This window comes from Ailuropoda melanoleuca, chromosome 7 (genome assembly GCF_002007445.2).
Source record: "Ailuropoda melanoleuca isolate Jingjing chromosome 7, ASM200744v2, whole genome shotgun sequence".
NCBI classification, from domain to species: domain Eukaryota; kingdom Metazoa; phylum Chordata; class Mammalia; order Carnivora; family Ursidae; genus Ailuropoda; species Ailuropoda melanoleuca.
The window spans coordinates 65047876-65069153 of record NC_048224.1 but is presented as its reverse complement, the minus strand read 5'-3'; the positions used below and the strand labels follow the sequence as shown (position 1 = coordinate 65069153).

Sequence of the window (21278 nt, the reverse complement as noted above, 5' to 3'; positions counted from 1 at the left end):
TCAAGTCTTCTTTCCTTGGCTTTCAACTGCTGCAGCTTCTGCTCCAAGAAACTCCAAAGGCTACTTGGAGTTAATCCATTTAAAACAAGACCAAACTTTTATACTAAGTAGTGGAAAAAAGCCTTAATGGAAATTCATCTTTAAAAATTTAAGTTTATGAAAATATTCTTATTGTATTTTATATTTAGCAAAACTTAGTTATAATTATAGCAACTATGAAATCATATAAAATGAACAAAGAATAAATCAAGTTTTGTTTTTTAGTGCAATTTTTCCAACAGCTGGAATTGTGTGATAGCTGTATTAATTTTCTGTGTCACAAATTATGACAAACTTAAATGCTTGAAACAGTAACCACTTGTTAGCTCGTAGTTCTCTAGGTCAGAAATCCTACTCAGTGGGCTTAGCTGGATTTTATGCTCAGGGTACCACAAGGCCAAAATCAAAGTGTCAGCCATGCAGGGCTCTTTTCTGGAGTGTCTGGGTAAGATCTGGTTCCAAACATTGTCAGGTTATTGACAGAATACGGTTCCCTGTGGTTTTAGGGGTGAGGCACGATTTTCTTGCTGTCAGTCTAGTGCCTAAGTTTCTAGAAGCCATCACATTTCTTGTCCTCCATCTTCATATAGCAACAGAGAAAAAATCCTTTTTGCACTTCAAATTTCTCTGATTTCCCTTTGTACTACCAGGCAGAGAATACTCTCTGCTTATGAAGCCCATGTGATTAGAGTAGATCATTGAGAACGAATCCTCAGATGGACAGACTCCTTTTGCCACAGAAATAACATAATCATGGAGCGATATCTCACCATATTCACAGATTCCTTCCATGCTCAGAGGTAAGGGAACTTTATAATGGCAGAGGTCATTGGGGATCATTCTTAGAATCCTGCCTACCACAGTGGCACAATATGAAATCGTATGTGATTTTTAACATATACAGTAAAACCATCGTAACAGTCAAATCCATGGCACTGGCAATCTTCCCAAAGGTGAATATTTTAATCTTGGGATAGTAAAATTGTTGGTCTTTGAAGTACCTTTCAGGTCATCCTCTTTGTTCATTTTCACTTCTTTCAGTTGCTGGCAAGTCTGATTCTCCAGGTCCCTAGCACTCATCTGAGAACTTATAAGAAATGCAGATTCTCATGTCCCATTCCAGACCTACTGAATCAGAAACTCTAGGGATGAAGCCCAGCAACATATATTTTGATAAGCCCTCCAGGTGATTCTGATACATACATGCAGGTAATAAATAATACAGTTGCTTTTCAACTTTTCTCACCTGTTCCACTAAAATTAGCATCAAGGTCTGGAAGGAGCCCTAGGCAATGAAAAGTTTCACTGAAGGAATGCCCTGTGTAGGATGGCTTGGGTTTGTAGCAATCTGTCCTGTTTCTTAGACTTTTCCCTACAGATTTCATTGCCCTGCAGTGCAATAACACTTTATCAAGACCTCTGCTGTCCTCTTTCAGCAACACTAGTACAGTAGACCTCATCAATACACTTTTAAAAGTGGGGAAACAGCCAAAAGAGATGAACTTGCTGTGGTCATGTGGCTAGTAATTGTTGAGATAGGAATAGAGTCTAGATCTAGAAAGCCAATAAGCTTTGTGTGATGCAATAGATTTCTGATGACCAAAACTCCTGGGCCACCTAGCCACTTTTTTTTAAGAAAATGATCAGTTTCCTTTAAATAGAGTCTTAGTGTCCTTTATTTTAGTAAGAAAATAACAGATCCTACTGCCTTAGTGTATGTTGCAACACAGGTAATGATTCTTATATTTTGTTTTGTTAGGAATTATATATAACATAAAACTTTTTATGAGGATTGAATCTTTTCTTTTTTTAATTTAAATTCAATTAGCCAAGGTATAGTACATCATTAGTTTTTGATATAATGTTCAATGATTTATTAGTCCAGCATGACATACTTCTTAAGCCAGTTTTTATTTATGAGTATTGGTAATACTGTGTGAAAGAATAAAGTTGCCATTGGTTTTCAGAATAGTACAGAAAAGTACTGGGATCAGTTTAACAGGTATCTGCTTTCTAATCTTTTATAGTCTTGACAGAAGCTTAGCAAGTACATTTCAAACATGTTCTGGACATTTTTTTTTTCACAAAATTTCTTGCAGTCCTAAAAGTGATTTCTATCAGATCCCCATCCAGTCTTTATTTCCAAGAGAAATAAGTTTTTATAGAGATAAAGGGACTCCAAGTGCCTCATACAATAAGAATAAAAGACACTTGGAAGAAGATTCTCTTGCAAAAGGCATTTGGGAAAGAGATACTAGAGGAATTTATGATAAGTTACACCGATTGGAAAGAGATAAAGGGTTACAATATGGTGGAAGAAAAGAGTGAGCAAAGATCTGTGAGGAGGATTTCATTCTTCTAGGAGAGTATCAAGAATTAAAAAAAAAAAAATGCCATGAAGAAGAGTCAACAAATTCTAACTGCTTTTTCTTACCTGCCTGAAAAATTCCAGAGTAAACTTGCCAAAAGTAAAGGATGCTTTTGTAGAAGTGTATTCTATGGGATATTGTTACTACAAGAGTTACTATATATAAATGGATAAAGAAAATGTGATATTTATATAAGCAAAGGAATATTACTCAGCCATAAAAAGAAGGAAATCTTGCCATTTGCAACTATGGATAGACTATGAGGACATTATGCTAAGTGGAATAAGTCAGAGAAAGACAAATACTGTGTGATCTCACTTACATGTGGAATATAAAAAAGAAGTCAAACTCACAGATACAGAGAACAGATTGGTGGTTGCCAGAGGCAGAGGGTGGAGCTGGGCAAAGTGGGTAAAGGGGGTCAAAAGGTACAAACTTCTAGTTATAAAATAAGTCCTGGGGATCTCATGTACAACATGGTGACTATAGTCAACAATGCTGCATTGCATATTTGTAAGTTGCTAAGAGAATAGATCTTGAAACTAATATAACACTGTATGTTAACTACACTGCAATTAAAATAAAAAAAAATAAAAGTTCTCCTCACGAGAAAAAAAATCTGTAACTATGTGTGGTGATTGATGTTTACTAGATTTACTGTGGTGACCATTTCACAATAGATACAGGTATCAAATCATTATGTTGTATACCTGAAATGAATGTAATATTATATGTTCATTATATCTCAATTAAAAAAAAGTTATCAAACTTTACATCGGAATCTGGGGATGTACTGTATGGTGATTAACATAATATAATAAAATAAAAAAAAAGTTATCACATACCAGTTACTCGAAGTTTATCTGTACCAACCACAACTTCGTTTTCATCGACAGTAAACAGTGGCTTGCCATCCTTGGAGTTGATCTGAAACTGTTGACTCTGGACCTCTACCATTTTGGGACCTGAACAATTCATTTAAAACAGTTTATTATGAAGGGTTTCCTATATGTAGTATCAAAATCTCTATTTTTACATGTCATGTCACCCAGCAATACCAAATTACTAAATATATAAAATCTGTTACCAATAGTTCTTTCTAATTCTGTGATTAAGCTTTTTAAGTTCTAAGCCTAAATCTATATTAAAATTATGTCAAATATGTGCTAATCTACAAAGCATAATGTATAGACATGCTGAATCTCTCTGCTGTACACCTGAAATGAATGCAACACTGTGTGTCAACTATACTCAAATAAAAAAATCAAAAAAACAGAACCAAAAAAATGCATCAATCTAGATCAAATATACGAATGGATACGTCATCTAAAAGTTAATTTTTTCAAGTTTACAACTTGCCCAAAATAATGTATTTCTTCTACTCAGATTATTTAAATTTGTAATCTTTCAAGTATTAGCCAACTAAGGGTTTTATATTCTGGAAACACGAGATTTGTGAAAGACCATTTTATGAATGGCTCACTTCAATGACCAAAGTCAACCAGGAAGATGAATCATACTCAGATTCCCTCTTCATCTCTTATCCTCAGGAGAGGTTCTCACCTCTTAACCCTGGAGAAAACAGATATCATCAAGGAAGAACATCTTCAAGCTTCTGTCCTTTCCCTTCCCTATGGCATTTTTGTCTCTTTCACACCTTCCTTCCTTGTATTTCAGTGACAGAGACATCACTTTCCCCTCCAAGTTTCATCTTATCAGATGAGCTTTAGACTCAATGCCTGCCAACTCATTGTTTGCTCAGCAAAGTTTTAGTGTGTGCTCCCATGTGCTGGGCACTGGGGATACTGTGCCCTCAAGAGCAAAAGTGACCTTGTTCAATTTCCCTTGCCTGCTTTCAGGTGTACACGTTTGTTTCCTAATTCATCTTTGTGCTTCCAATCTTTCTAACCCTGGCAGCATAAAGGATTAATCTCTGCAGAGCTCAGCTCTCTGCTTTCACTCAAGAACTACACATGTTCCCTAATTCTTTTGTATGCTAGTTTTATAGTCTTACTTGAGAGAGTAGTTTATTGAGAAAATGGATATCTTAGAGTCTTAGCGTGTGTTTCCCTATATCACTCCCAGTACTCATTAAAGTTGATGGATACCTAACCAGAAATTAAATAGAAGTTCTTCAATGAATACATTAACCAGTTTTGGATATGGTTACCAACATATTCTTAGTTTATTTCAGTAACTGTTATTGCAAAAGCCTTCAGTGATTCTTCATTTAAATACATCTATCTGTGTGTGTGTATGTGTGTGAGAGGCCGTTATAAAATGGAACTCATTTTTCCTCTATTTTTCCTCTATGTCTTAATCTTCTTTCCCTTAAGGAAGCTGTACTTTATTTTTGGATAGTTGCCTATATTTCTGCTCTTCTGCGCTTTCACCCAGACTCAGTCACTAAGGGACTCAGCATCACCATTCATCTCTTCTGCGTCACTGCTATATCTTACATAGTCATCATATCAATGCTGCTTTGCGTTACATGACAAATATGAAGTTATGGCTGTTTAAAATTGACAAGGAGAAAAAAACCTGGAATAATTTATCCGGTCAGACTTCACTGTTGAGCTTTCTGGAGATTCATGTAACAGTTCTAGGAAGCTTTATTAAGTAAAAGGGGTTCAACTACATGACTGATACTTTTTCTGTAACCACTGGTTCATATATGGTGATGAAACAGTCAACGTGACTTTAGGAACATAATTTTCATGAGTAGCAAAGACATATAAACCCTTACTCAAGGCAAAGAAAAGGCAAAAATGTGACTCTTGATCTCAGGGTCATGAGTTTGAGCACCACATCAGGTGTAGAGATTACATAAGTAAGTAAGTAAATAAATAAATAAATAAATAAATAAATAAATAAATAAATAAACATTAGAAAAAAGAAAATGCAAAAAAGTGAGTCTGTACCATTCAGCACAAATTTATGGCATTTTTTTTTATGTTCAAGGTTCTGTGCTAAGAATTGAGGATAGATAAACAAGTGGGATGTGGCTCATAACTTATAGGAGTTCCTAGTCCACTGAAGAAAAAAGCATATGAACTTAGTTCCAGGACAATTTGGGAAGTGCTGTGATACAAGGAAGGCAGTGTTCAATGAGAACCCTAACAGGAATCCCTGGTCTATCCTTGGGGGTCAGGAATGGTATCCTGGGAAATGATGTCTGAGCTGAACTTGTAGAAAGAGTTTCTGTTTCCCTGATGAAGGGATATGAGGCACACCAGGCAGAGGGAAATACTTGAGCAAAGGCACAGGGGTGAATAAAATTCCATCCTTGCTTTATTAAAAACAAAGAGACATTGAACGTTAAATTTAAACATGTTTCCACTTCAGAGAACACTATTCTCCAAGTGATGACAAGCCCATAATCACAGGGATAATCATCTCTTTAACTGATTTTCTAATTAGTCTTTTAAATTTTATTAATATTTTACTAGTTTTTATTGACCTAGGTGAACAGTGATTAGAGTTAAGCAAATAATCCTCTTTTGCAGCAGAGTTCTTTAAGAAATAAAATTCAAGTTCTGCCTTGGTGATAAAAATAACTGTTTGGTAAAGTAAAATTTTCAATGAAAGACTTTGGTACAAAGAAGGAGGTGAAAAATGAAGGAAATAAACAAAGGAAGTTTTTGTTTCTGACCAGTTATGTTGGTGGGTTTTTGCGAGTGAAAATACAACCAAGTTTTTCCTGACATACAGAGTCTTTGATAGCTTTAATTGGATGTGTGACTTCCTCCTCAACCTTTCTACCTCAGGCTCATCCCCCACCCTCTTCCCACGCACACCTGGCAAGGAGCCAGTCTCTGCATTTCAGGTTTCTCCTTCATTTCTTTTGCTTATAAATGAGTAAACACACGTATGTTTATTTAATTATTTATTTATTTATTTATTTATTTATTTATTTATTTTAATGAGTTTTTAGTATATTATGTTAGTCACCATACAGTACATCCCTGGCTTCCGATGTAAAGCTCGATGATTCATTAGTTGCGTATAACACCCAGTGCACCATGCGATACGTGCCCTCCTTACTACCTATCACCAGTCTATCCCATTCCCCCACCCCCTCCCCTCTGAAGTCTTCAGTTTGTTTCTCATAGTCCATAGTCTCTCATGTTTCATTCCCCCTTCTGATTACCCCCCCTTTCTTTTTTTTTTTTTTAAAGATTTTATCATCCTAGTTCTTATGTTCCATAGNGACAGAGATAGAGACAGCCAGCGAGAGAGGGAACACAAGCAGGGGGAGTGGGAGAGGAAGAAGCAGGCTCATAGCGGAGGAGCCTGATGTGGGGCTCGATCCCATAACGCCGGGATCACGCCCTGAGTCGAAGGCAGACGCTTAACCGCTGTGCCACCCAGGCGCCCCTACCCCCCCCTTTCTTTATCCCTTTCTTCCCCTACCGATCATCCTAGTTCTTATGTTTTTTTTTATATCCCATTCTTACTTCCATGAAGGGTGGCATACAATAGATAATCTTCTGCACTTTACTTCTATTGCTTACCAATACATCCTGGAAGTTACTCCATATCAATTCTTAGATAACTTCCTCATCCTTTTTTACAGATGCACGGTCCTCTGTCATGTGGATGTACTGTGGTTATCCAGCCATTCATCCAGACATATGGATATGTAAGTGGTTTCCAATGCTTTGTTATTAGAAATATTGCCACAAAGAATAACCTTTACACATGTATTTTGTTTGGTTGGGGTGGTATCTTCAGGGTAGATCCCTAGAAGTGGGATTACTGGGTCAACAAGAGTGTATATATGTACTTTTATGAGATTTTGCCATGTCTCTGACTATATCTTTTTGTATAGCTCTGACGCAGTAATGTTGCAGGCATCCTTCACCCCTTCGCACATCCTCCCAAATAAACATTGTATTTTCCTTCAAAAAGTTCCTTAAAATTTTTTTTACTATAAAGTTTTCAAAATGTAGTACTTCGACTTTAAAACATAAACAAATATTTTTTGATTTAGTAGTTTTCAGAGAAATTATATAAATTTAACATTATCCCCGATGGGAAACTTGCTTGGGAAGGAATTCATTCATATCTCTTCTTTTTCAAACGTGCATCTTTTAGCGTCAGCTTTTCTCTGAGGGAACACTTATTTTTTGGACTGGGCACTTTGGCTATAATGGCTTGTCATAAAGGTCTTCTTTGTCTTTTTTCTTTTCTCTTCTGTGGAACTGGAAAGTGGGTTCATTTGGGTTTTCTTCCTAACATACTGTTCCCTGTCTGTCTTTCCAGCCACTGCAGTTGCTAATCTTGTCTGCTCTACAGACTTGGGCTCTTACGAAAACTTCAATGTCCTGAAGTGGAAGTCACTTGTCTCTGGGCCCAATGGTGGTATTTCAGTATATTTCATTTTTGAGTTTCCTGGGGCAGCACTGTATTTTTTCCTCAGTTGGAGGAAGATCCAAGTGGATTTTCTGGAAGTCTTTCTGGGTTAGAATCTGCCTAGTTCTGAGGGCAGCAGTTTTGGCTTTCTGCTCCTCTGTGAACATGCTGGGCAGATTCTTGGCAAGTTCCTGCTGTTCTTCAGGAAATAGTGGTACATTTTAACCCATTCACCACAGGCATCCTCCTCTCCCCAAGACTGGTACTTTCCCACCCATCTTTGTTATTCTCTTCCTGTTTCTCAATTCTAGAATGTCTGCTCCAGAAATGCAACCTAGCATTGAATTCTCCATATTCTCACACTCTTGCTTTTTTTTTTTTTAAAGATTTATTTATTTTAGAGGAGAGAGAGAGCATGAAAGTGGAAGAGAAAGAGGGAGAACGAGATAATCTCACACAGACTCCTTGCTGAGTGCAGAACCCAGTGTGGGACTCAGTCTCACAACTCTGAGACCATGACCTGAGCCAAAATCAAGAGTTGGACACTCAACCGACTATGCCAACCCAGGCACCCCTTTGCACTCTTGCTTCTATCAAGACCTTTGTAGGCTAACCCCAGAATTTCTTCTGCAACATCTGAGGATATAGTGCTCAGAGAGCTGAATCAAATTCTAAAAGATGTCATCACAGTCTTCTCTTTGTGTGTTTTACACTGGGCCAGGTCTTGGAGGGGTCTTGGCCAGAGGACATCGAGCTGCTATCTCTAATAGCATTGCTTACTACTGTCATGACTTCCTTAGACTTTTTGTCAGTTACAAAATTGTTGGCCTCAGTTTTGAGCAATGATGATATGCTTGTGTGGCAAACAGAAGACTCTTGGTTATTTCTCTTTGAAGGGGTTGCAGAAACCTCTGCACCAAAGGGTCAAAGTTAAAGATAAAAAGTCCCATGAATTCCCACCAATCTGAAGATAAGGTCCCTAAGGATCACCCTCATTTCAAACGTCTTTTAAGAACATGCTGTGTGCTTTAGTAATTTATTTGCTGAACCTGGGGGATCATTAATCAAGTGAATGGCTGAAAAGTCCAACACCTCAGTTATTGTTCTGCTTTTGTCTTGTGAGTCCACTCTTACATTCACAGCCTATTGCAACCTTGTGTTCGAAGCTTCTCTTCCCTGAGGCACACTGTGCCAGAAGGTCCTTCATCTTCAGATTCTGAGTCACTGCCCCTCTTCTCCTGTTTCCCTAGGAAGTATTTCAAAGCAGCAATGTCTTGGTGACTTCAGAGAAAGATGCAGCTGGGATAACGCTGGTATTTTTGGCCTCATTTCTAATGTTTCTTCTGCTGAGTTCAATCATCACATCCAAAGATAGCTTGGCTACAGGCGCACCACTGTCCCGTAATAGAGCATGCATGAAATTCAGCAATACTATATTCACTTTATTCTTCTGTTTTTCATTTTATTCTTTATATTAGTCATGTTCTGAGTATATAAAGTCTTTTGCAGAGGTTTATCATGGCAATGCAGAAGTTCCAAGAGCCCTAACAAACTTGATGGATTGATGAGATTCTTATTTCTCCGCTTTGCTATTCAAAGACCTGGATCTAAGACAGTGTGATTGTAGCATTGGGTGTCTTTCGGCACCTAGGAAAATGACCTTGATGTCTGGGTGGCAGTGACCAAGTGGTGCCATAAACATTACCAGCTTCCCCACTGGGTTTATTTGGCTGATTTTTGAAAAGCTCCACTTGGATTGGTAGGGACTAGAATGCTATAGAGATCCCTCAAGGTAGAGGCCAGGGCTCCTCCTCAAATTCCGTACCTACTGCTAGTTTCTGGAAAGCTGGTGCTTCGCAGGATGCATTGGCTGTAGCCTGGCTACGTTCTCAGAAAACCCAACTGCCAAACCTGACCAGCCCATTGAGTGCAGCTTGCAAACTTCCTGGCGTGTCTTATTAAGTTAACCAGAATTCATTTCTATTATTTGAAATCAAAAGAAAATTAACTGTGGTAACCAGAGCTGCACTTCTAATTAGGAAGATTCCATTACCATTGCTATGGATTGGTATCTTTCAGTTCAAGGATTTGAAATGCTAGCTATTATTGCTTGCTTGTCAATGTTTGATTTCTTTTGGGATTTAAGACTTTTGGTTTTGGCTGTGTTGGTTGCCATTTCCCCCCCTCCGCCAGTGGTTTAGTAATAAATTGTTCATTTTAATTAAGTGGGATCAATTTGGCTCATTCACATAAATTATATTTTAATATCATATTGTCTAAATTTAGTGTCTTCCAGGAAATATGAGGCTGGAATGACTGTGACTGTGGGAAATCATTTACTTGAAAACAACCTTGGTGAGCTGAGTCATATTCCCTGGTTCAAGTTCCTTAATATAACAGAGGTTTTCTAACCAAAGTTTATTAAGAAATCACTAGTTTTAACACTATATCAAGCATGAAACACCAAGGTTAAAACTAGAGATTTAAGGTTAACAGTTTAAACTAATGAAATTCTAATGGGAAAGTTTTTTGTTTTTGTCTTTTTTTTTTTAAGTACATTTGTTGGTGACAAAAATGGTAACAGTATTTGCAGGAACTAGGGTGGTTACTGGTGTGCCATAATTTATGGAAATCTGATTGGAGAGAGGGAGTGCTATACTCCTGGCTGAGGGAATTAAGTCCCGGGGTTTGCTTTTTCTACTAACGACTAATTCCTGCCAACTGCTAATTTCTACTACCTCCGGATTTGGCTTTTTCTGCTATATGGCTGTGTGTTCTTGAACACTTTCTGGTGCTTCAGTTTTTTCACTCATGCAATTGGAGAGAGATTTATATTATGTCTCTCTTGTACGACATATGAAAATCCTCATTCAACAAAGAATTAGATGAGGAAGTATTTATATTAAATCATTTTTATAAGACTATAAAGGCAATCTTTTACTTTTGGAGCTCCTAAGAGAGACATGCATATTATTTATATGTTATTACTTACTTGACATCATCTAGAAGGTAGCACATAGGCATCCAATAAATGTCAAACAAATGATGAAGATGAGCAAAAATCTCTCAAACACTTAAAAGCTACAGTCAAAGAATTTTATGAAATGATGGTAAAAAATAAATCATAATACTACATAATTCATCAAGAAAATATGATTTGATTCAGACAAGTTTCAAGAACATGTATGCTGGATAAACTCAGATTTGTCTCTATACCCACTGAAAATTTCACTGGATTTAGTGATCAAACAAACATCTAAGCAAAAGAGAAATATGATCCATTATTTAGAATAAGTTACAAAGATTAAAGAACATAAAATATGGAAATCCCGTATTAGCATGATAAAAAGAAACATCAGGCTAATTATATGGCTGTAGTTCCCAATGTAACATCATTCTGTTTTGTAAAAACAGCCATTAAAGAAGAGACACTGAAAATTACCGGTTTGTGTTGGCTGGATACTATTCTTCTGTCTTCCCATAACCCAAAGGGCCACCCAATTTCTTAGATTTGGCACATCTATAGACTGCTGATAGTGTAGAGAATGTATACATATTCCTTTCACTAGGTGGTTTGCTCTTTTGTCATTTCTTCCATCTATGTTCTTTCTTTCTAATCCTTTTTATTCCATGTGATCTCACTCCTGGGTGAGCTCACTCTCTGGTTTTAGCTGGTTGGATGGGTGGACAAGCAGACTCTTTACTGCGCATGGAGCCTGACACGGGGCTCGATCGCATGACTCTGAGATCATGGCCTGAGCTGAAATCAAGAGTTGGATGCTTAACCCGCTGTGTCACCAAGAGCCCCTCTGTTGTTTTGAGGCCAGCTATTTTGGTTCCTTTCCTTTGGTCTCAGATTCTTTTGCATTCTGCAATAATCATTATGTTTCTTTTACCACCTTGAATGGTTCTCTATTTCTTAGAATCAAAATAACTTTAATTAAAATACTTCAGACTGTCTCCCCTGTGATGACAATTATTCTCTGTGGTCAACACAGCATGATATTTAGAAAATTCATGCTTTAATTGTTCATAAATAACTTTGAATACTTTAAAAGAGGAAAATGCATCTGTTCAGCACAGCTCTCCACAGACCACACACATGCCAAACACTGTGAAGTTGGACTCACCCACTTTCAATCTGCCCGTGACCTCTCCTTCAGAGTTACGTGCATTGACAGTCACATTCTGAGTTGACTGCAGAAGCAGAGATGAGTCCTAAAAGGTGTTTACAAAAGTTGACAAATACATATTATGTAAAATGATTCATCTTTATATTCACATATAAATTTAAGATTTATATGAGATAATTTCTCCATTGTCACAGATCCTATGGCCCTATACAGTATTTTCAAATCCTGGATTATATTATGTTAAAGAGTAAATAAATGTACTTTCCCCTCAAGGTTTAAAACAACACACATTTATTATATCATAGTTTTGTGGGTCAGGAGTCCAAGCAAAACCTACCAGTGGTTCCCTGTTCAGCATCTCAGGGGAACTGCAGGGCTGAAGATTCAGTCCAGGCTCAGGATCTTCTTCTAAGATCATGTGGTTGGTGGCAAAATTAATTTCCTTGCTGTCCTAAGTTTTTTTTTTTTCATAAATTATAATACTCATGGGTTTCTGCTGCTTGTGTGCACTGGCCACTATGTACCAAATTAGTTCTCAAGGTGAAGATCTAAAATCGTCAAGTTTTAATCAGTGTTTTTTCTATTCCAAGGAATTAAAATTTCATTTCTTATTATTTATGTCCAAGACATGATATATTTTTGGAAGATAAATCAGAAAATAGTTAGTTCATCTACAGTAAATACCACGTTATTTATTTTCAAACTGTAAAGTCTTTTCACAATTTCAAAAGAGCTTTTAAAATTTGTCAGATGCCTGCGTTTTTTGAATTTTTTGTTGAAAGATAAAATGGCGTTATGTGATACCTTTTTAGGTATCACAGCTCTTGGGTGGTTTTGTTTTATAGATCATTTGTTTTTAAATAAACAATTTTCTTCAAAAAGTATGCAACAATTTGGCAGTTGGATTCAGATGGGTTTGTGGTCCATTCAGAGGGAATCAAATATCTTCCAAAGTTGCAGTGAATAATGTGATTTTTGAGAAGGAAAGAAGTTTCAGGAGTGCTTTGGAACTCTGGCATGTTCGAAATTCTCCAAATTGCTTTGTGGAACGGATCTATCAGCAACTCATGATTTATCCAATGATGTGACCTTAATCCTTATTTTTGCACTGTTCAAAAATAACCAGTGTAATAAGAGTTAACAGCTTACCAATTTCTTTCCTCTAGCCTCAGTGTGCAGGGTGGTGAAGGGGGGGCACCTCTTACAATCTCTGGGGTCTCTCAGGGGTAGAAGCCCCTTCCTCCGTGGTACTCTGCCCTGTGAACTTCAGGTTGGCTGCTTCTCCTTGGACTCCCAACCATATCTTCTTAACTTGGGGAGACCACCTGCCTTTGAACTGGTCCCCTCCCTCACGGTGGCCTTATAAAGTCTCTCGAGGCAGTAAACTCGGGCAATCCTAGGGCTCATCTCTTTTGTTCCTTCTCTCAGAGATAACTGTCCTGACTGCCACTGTCCAATATTTGAAAACCACCCTACTCCATTTTGCTTCTATCACAAAATAGCAGCGACTGGGTAGCTTATAAACAATAAAAACTTCTTTCTCACAGTTCTAGAGACTGGAAGTCCAAGATCATGGTGCCGGCAGATGTGGTGTCCCATGAGACTCACTTTCTGCTTCACAGAAGGTGCCTTCCAGCTCACGTGGTGGAAGAGGGGTGAGGGAGCTCTCTCTGCCATTCTGGTAAGGGCGCTAATCCCATCATGAGGGCCCAAAGCCCCACCTCCTAGTACCATCACCTTAGGGGTTAAATTTTAACATGTGACTTCCAGACCACAGCAAAAACCATTGTTTCGTATACTTTCTCAAGTTTTTCAGTTGTTTAATAAAAGCAGGTAAATCTGTTCCCTATTATTTCTGTCTTGTATTACCTGTTTTGATTTTATAATTTCTTTTTCTTTTAATAAAAGCTACTGAAAACTAGCTTTATCTCTGTGAGATTCTTAAGCATGCTTTTCCAGCCAGTTTCAGAATGATTATTTTTACTTAGTTGGAAGTTAATTCTCTTTTTTGTAGAGTTTAGTTGGTATCCGTTTTTTAGATGGAGTTTTCCTTATGTGGTTTCAAGTTTCAGTCTCAAGCTCCCCGTGTGGATGTATTTTAATTTCTGGACTCATGCAGCCTGTCTAAAGGCTTTACTATTGTTTTCATTCAGACCGCCATCTTTCTCAGTCTTTTATGGTGGCTCAAGGCTTGTATCCTCAGTGACATTAGGGTCTTGGTCTGGCATCTTTATGGATTCCATCCCACAGATATATAGCTTTATTCAAGCCTGGGCAGTAGGTGCAACTCTTTTCTGCCTTTCATTGCTGTCTCATGCAGTAGGTCGGGCTGGAGTCCCAAGCAGTCCCATCAGGTGCCATTTTGGTCTCTGTTCCTCTGTGGGCTTTGGTGGTAAGCTGCCTCTGCTGCTTTCCATGATTGTAAACTTCAAAGACTATAGTTTCAAGTAAAGCTTTACCACTGTGTGTTTTGGCTTCATTTCATCTTTGACTATTTCTATATGTTTCTAAATACAACCTTTTTGTTTTATAGAATATAATTGCTATGTGTTTAGGTCAATGGGCAAGGTGGATGGTTTTAAATCATGAGCTCCAAGCACGATCTTGACAGGACTTCATGCATTAATTGTGAAGAGTAATCACATGTTAGAAGCCAGAGTACCATGTTGAATTGTATTTATAACAAAGACATTCTCTCACCTCAGCAATATAGATAAATGAATATGTGTCAAATTTTACAAATTCATTTCTGTAGTTTAATGGAAAATTACTTCCTAGACTCATTTTTGAAAAGGAAATGTAACTAATATATCAGTGCATACAGAAAATACAAAACATAATTTTGTTCAGTTAATCCTATTATTGGAAAGCCATATTAGTTACCGTATACTATCTCTGTGATCACATAATATTATTCCAAATGTTTCTGTAATTATATGTATCAATTGACATATTGCATCAACACCTTGTTCTAAGACTTTAATACAGATTATCTAAAATAATTTCCACAATTTTGCTGTTTTTTTAAAGTATACTGGAGATGAAAAAAATCTGTTAAGTATAACTAAAAGTATGATTAAATCCAGAATATTAAATTTGCTATGAACCAATCATCTGGTTTCAATCACCAGGCTATTCTACCAGTCTTATATCTTCAAAAATATGATAGGGGATCAGCCAACATAACTGTGGGGGGAAAATGGCTAAGTTCTAATATTTAAATTCTTTGCTCACATCTGACCTCCCCTTTTACAAAAGCTTGGATTCATTCCCGTATGTCATGTTTCCATATGACAGGGATATTTTATACACTGAAATGCCATCACGATCAATGTAAGTGTATTATCTGAAGAAGCTCATAGAATCGGGCTTATGCATGCATCAGCCTGACACATTCCAGGTCATTTGCCTGCTCCCACTGTCAACTGAGACATTTTCAGAAGTACTACAGTAGTGCCTGAGAGCTACTTATGTGCTTTGCACTTTCTAGACTCTCTCCTTGGCAGTCCATATTTGGTAGTAGAGCTTGGTGACTGTTCTGATGTCCATGTAGGGGTGCGGTTTATCTCTAAGACCACATGTGTTCTCAGTGGTGGGACTTTTGTATCCTTTCCAATTGCCCTAGAGTAGCTGGAAGAGCCTCTGTATGTAAGAGATATTGACACATCTTTTCATACCTAGAAATATGACAGGAAAATGAAGAGTGCCCTCTTCATACAATTGGTAAGTTATAGCTGGATGAAGTTTAACATTTTGTTGGGATAATGCCACCTAATCAGTAATTAAGCAAAATGTTTTTTACTTCAAAGTCCAGAGCATCATTTAAAGCAAAATAGAACATATTACAAAAACTGACTGTATTTTATGCTTGGCTCTACTTGTTATAAATTCCATGGAAGTAAATGAAGATAATATTGAAGCAGATTTATTTATAAAGGCACACAATTATTTAATGGGGATGTCTAATCTATTTATGGAGAATCCTACTGGACCATAATTTGTAGTTAGCATAATTAGTACAGAACACACTACTACGAAACTAATTTCTTTCTAAGCTCCTCAGATAAATTTAAATGCCTTAAAAAAGTGTATTTAAATTACCTGCACTAAAAGAAGTTGAGATTATTTTCGATAAAGGTTTTAATTACCAAACCTTTTTTATTATGGCCTAAATTACCGAGGCACCAAATTCAGATCTGAAGCACATGAAAATGGAATCTTTTTAGACTGTAATATCAGAAATATATTTAACAACCTTCTACCCAAGGTTTTTATGGAGTATAACATCAATGTGTGTACATGTATACATTCTAAAAACCTCTTCTGAAATATGTTGAATTTCTGTGCTTAACAATTATTTATCATAAAACACAAAATAATTAAATGCTTCATCATTTTCTTACCACTCTGGAGTGTATTTCCTTGGCATACAATGGGAATAAAAATTCTGATTCTCCTTCTAGGCGAAGACCATCTTTTGTAACACGCAAGTGACCCATTCCTGTCTGGTAAAAAGGTGAGACAATAGAGATTTTGTTATTGCTTTCTTTTTCCTTTCTTTTAGTATCAGCTAAGATTACAGATGCATTTTCATAAATTTTCTATTGGAACTTTTCTGTATTTCTCTTAAATACTCTATTTAAAACTTTAGTTGTTTTTATTCAATTATCAATATTTCATTAACTCTTGTGTAACACAAAGGACTATTTAGGAAATACAAATAAGATTTAAAGATTCAATTTATAAACTGGAGATGTACTGTATGGTGACTAATTTATAATAACCCCCCAAGAGCCTAACATGATGTAAAAGTTTCTTACCATTACTATTTAAAAACATTTTTAAAAATTAAGATGCAATAAAACAGACTATTTTGAGGTGTACAGTTCTATGAGTTTTAACAACAGTCTACAGGGTATAGAATAGTTCCATCACCCCCACTCCCACCGTGCCTTAAAAGCTTCAAGTGTATCTGGCAAGTTTACAATATAGCAACTGTTCATTGGCCATTTCTTAAGGGAAAAGAAATAGAGGAGGATGTGGAGCTCTATTCAAGGTGTCTGTTCTCAAAGAATTTTCAGTCATGAAGAATGACCACAAAGGATAGAAGACTTAATCCTGGAGATTACTAGTGACCATCATGCTGTTAAATTTTGTAGACATTTTAAAACTTCATTCCGTTAAAATTTCTCAGCAGCATTCAGCACCAGACCTCTTTCTTGTGGAACAGTATTCTCACTCGGTTTCCAGGATACCACGCTCTCCTAGCTTTTTTTCCTTGGCCTCCATATACATTCATCCTCCTCTATGTAGCCTTTGACTGCTGGCCTCCCCAAGCTCAGTCAGGCCCTTTTCTGTGATCCCTCCTTGGCCGTGTCCTCGGCTTCTGTTACCATCTCAGTGTGGAAATTCTCACCTGTTTTTATTTGGAGTTTACATTCTCTCTTCCGAGCTCCAGACCCATATATTGATTGTCTATCTCTCCTTCCCTTTTGAGTATCTTGGGAGCACCTAAATACAACAAATTGAATTCTGATCTTTCCTCTCTTCCCCCAGGATAGAAGCAGATTTAAGAAAGGGAGAGCAGAATGGTCAGGAAAAGGAAACAGAAACATCAGGATAATTTTATACAGTGACAGGTGATTTCCAGGACAGAGATATGTTATTCTGAAGTGCTGCCATAGACTTTTCTTTCAAAGAACTCCACTGGTTGATAAGCCCCACTAACAAGAGCCAGATTAGATCTAGAATTACTCTGCTTGATTATCTGTCTGTGAACCACTATTATGGTCCTCTTCCCAAACTTGGGTGTGGGAGCAGGGAGTTTGCACTGTGCTTAATGGAAGTCCCTCAGTGCTGCTGGGCTTGGGTCAACTCCCACCACAGAAAGGGAAGGTCTCCTGAGTCTCTCAGACACATGTGATTCAGTGTGTAGTTTGGTTTAAAGAAAGGAAGGGGCGCCTGGGTGGCACAGTGGTTAAGTGTCTGCCTTCGGCTCAGGGCGTGATCCCAGCGTTATGGGATCGAGCCCCACATCAGGCTCCTCTGCTATGAGCCTGCTTCTTCCTCTCCCACTCCCCCTGCTTGTGTTCCCTCTCTTGCTGGCTGTCTCTATCTCTGTCAAATAAATGAATAAAATCTTTAAAAAAAAAAGAAAGGAATCAAAATCTAAAAGGTTGACAGCTACTGTTCTATAGTTTCTCACAAAATCTAACCATGCAATTATAAGGCACAGTTTATGACATTAAGCCAACATTAGCAATATTATGATCTCCATCACGTATGGGTAATAAACCAATTTTTAGCAAACAATTCCATTAGGAATTTTTTGTCCTAGAGTTCATCAAAGTGAAGTTTCAAGATTGTATATTCTAATCTGAAAATCTGTTGCTGAATTTCTGTCTTTAATGAAACAAATGCCAGGAGTTCTTCTGGACTCTATTTTGCTATATTGGGGAAGAAAACACCAATAAAAAGTAATGCTAATTCCAGCTTCTGAAGTAGCTCATTTACATAGTCAGATTGCAAAAGCTAATTGTTCCTTGTCATGTGTCATTTCCTCCTCTGGCTATTCTTCTGTCTCCTTACTTGAAAAATAAGTAAATTGACATGAGGTGACACAAGCCTCCTCTTACTTGTAATATTCTATGGTTTTAATAAAATAAATTACAAACCTCTGCAAACCACCAATCACTCCTCAATGCCTGAAAACAAAAGAATATGCCTATTCATCTAGTTTCTCTCTCTCTCTCTCTCTCTCTTTTTTTTTTTTTTTGGTCAGGTATGTTGAGGTATAATTCACAAATAATAAAATTTACCTTTTTCAGTGAACATTTCTGCAAGTTTTCACAAAGTACAAAATACCAACACAATGAAGATATAGAAAAGTTCTAGAGACCATAAAACATGCCTTCCTGAAGTCACTCCCCACCCCCACACTCCCATTCCTTGGCAAACACTGCTTTCTGTTCCAATAGTTTTGCCTCTTGCAGAATGTCACATAAATGGAATCATAGTATGTAGCCTTTTCAGACTGCCTTCTTTCACTAGACTAATGCATCTGACATTCATCCATGCTGTTGTGTATATCAGCAGTTTGTTTCTTTTTAGAGATGAGTAGTATTCCCTGGGGTGAATATATAACAATTTGTTAGATGGATAAAATCTATCAGTTGAAGGACATTCAGATTGTTTAGATGATTATTAAAAAGGCTTCTGTGTGAACATAATTATCATTTCTGTCGAAAAAATGCCTGGTAATGGGTTGTATGGTAGGTTTATGGTTAATTTTATAAGAAATAAGAAACTGCCAAACTGTTTTCCAAGGTGTACCATTTTGCATTCGCATAAGCAATAAATGAGCGTTCTGGTTGTAGTGTATTCTTGTCAACACTTAGTATTGTCAGTAATTTTTTCCCATTCTAACAGGTATATGATGGTATCATATTGTGGTTTTAATTTGTATTTTCCTAATGACTAATGAGTCAAGCGTTTTTCAATGTGCTTTTTGCTATCCACATCTCTTTTTGGTAAAATGCCTGTTTAATTTTTAAAAAATTAAACCTGCAGTGTTCTGTAGGTTTCTTTTCTTATTATTGATGGTTTAGGGTTCTTTATATATTCTGGATACAAATCTTTGTTGATATGTAATTTGCAAATATTTTCACCCAGTTTGTGGTTTTTTTATTTCTTTAACTGTGTCTTTTGAAGAGCAAAAGTTTTTAATTTTCAACAAGTTCACCAATTTTGTCTTTTATGGTTATACTTTCGATATTTTATATGACAGCTTTACCTAAAACAAGGACATATTTTCTCCTATGTTTTCTTCTAGAATTTTTATAATTTTAGAATATACATATAGGTCCATGACCAATTTCTAGTTAACTTTTAGGCATGGTGTGAGGTATAGATAAAGATTATTTTGCGTATAGATATCCAATTATTTCAGCACAATATAGTGAAAATTTTATCCACTCTTCACTGAATTACTTTTGTGCTTTTGTAAAAAATTAATTAACCATGTGGGGTTGTATTTCTGGATTATCTATTCTGTTCTATGGACCCATGTGTCTATACTTACTATACTGTACTGATTAACTTTACAGTAAAGGCTTGAAATCATATAGTGTGAGTTTACTAATTTTGTTTTCTTCAAAATTGTTTTTAAAAGATTTTTATTATGATAAAGTATACTTAACAAAATTTGCCATTTTAGCCATTTTTAATTGTATAGTTCAGTGGTACTAAGTACATTCATATTATTGTGCAATATCCATGGTCTATCTCCATAACTTTTTCATCTTTTCCAACTGAAACTCTGTACTCATTAAACAATGACTTCCCATTTTCCACTCCCTCAGCCCCTGGCACCCACTATTCTACTTCCTGATTCTATGAATCTGATTATTCTAAGTACCTCATTGGAGTGGAATCATATACATTTGTCTTTTTTTTTTTTTACTGTATTCTTGTTTCTTGGCTTTAAATATTAAGTTTTAGAATCAGCTTGTCTATTCTACAAAAATTTCTTCTGGGATTTTGATTAACAACTTATTGAATATAAGTATCAGTTTAGGGAAGAATAGACATCCTAACAATATCAAATCTTCCAATGCATAAACTCTATTTCCCCATTTAATTTTAAAAATTTCTTTCATCTGTGTTTTGTAATTCTCAGCATACAAATCTTATCCATATTTTGCTAGACTTTTACATAAATACTTCATGTCTCTTGGTGCCATTACAAACAATATTATTTTTATTTCACACCAGCTTCCATTTAGTCAGTATTGTTCTAGTTTATGCTTTTTCCTTCTTTTATTTTCAAAGTCACTCAATTTTTTCTTTTATGTCTTTTGTAAGCAGATTATAGATGATAGTTTTAAAAATACAACTTGAAAATGTCTATTAACAATAGAGCTTAATATCCACAGTCAGTGAAATTACTGAAATATTTTGATGGACTTCTACTATCTTATTTTTCTCTAAGATGAGTTATACTGGTTATGGAGTACAATCTCCCATGACCTGCCAATCATTTTGTCAGTAAAATGGCCTCTTGAGCTCTGACACCCATAACAAAGCCCTATAAGAATATTGTGGTTTTAAGAATATAAAAGATGTACAATTCCATTAAGGCCAATTGTTCTTGTTAAACAAAATGCCCCAGCTGGGTGAAGAGGGCACTTATGAAGAAGTGTGACCCAGTACTGGGTGTCAGGTCTCAGAAGGGTGACTAGTACCCCTCAGCATTGAAGCTCCCAGGGAAGAGTGTCAAGTTCAAGTGAAATGGGAAGGCATCTGTGTAGGAGAGAAGGTGGTGGTAGAAGTATGAGAGTGGAAACATGAAGGGGATTGATTGAATAAGTAGAGGAAAGAGTAA

The 21278-nt window shown here is 36.6% G+C and overlaps 1 protein-coding gene and 1 pseudogene across 4 annotated transcripts in view; both read right to left on the bottom strand.

Annotated features, from left to right (window-relative positions):
- SGCG (sarcoglycan gamma) overlaps nucleotides 1-21278 on the bottom strand; it is a 133004-nt gene that overhangs the window by 22835 nt on the left and 88891 nt on the right. For 3 of the 4 annotated variants that reach the window (XM_019801195.2, XM_011226789.3, XM_011226784.3), the window contains 3 exons: nucleotides 16300-16401; nucleotides 11894-11981; nucleotides 3254-3373 (listed from right to left, as the gene is read on the bottom strand). In XM_019801195.2, coding sequence (XP_019656754.1) covers nucleotides 3254-3373; nucleotides 11894-11981; nucleotides 16300-16401 — 310 coding nt within the window. The remainder of the gene's footprint in view (nucleotides 1-3253; nucleotides 3374-11893; nucleotides 11982-16299; nucleotides 16402-21278) is intronic. The other variant, XM_019801196.2, reaches the window with a different exon arrangement.
- On the bottom strand, nucleotides 7465-10762 carry LOC109489851 (annotated as a pseudogene).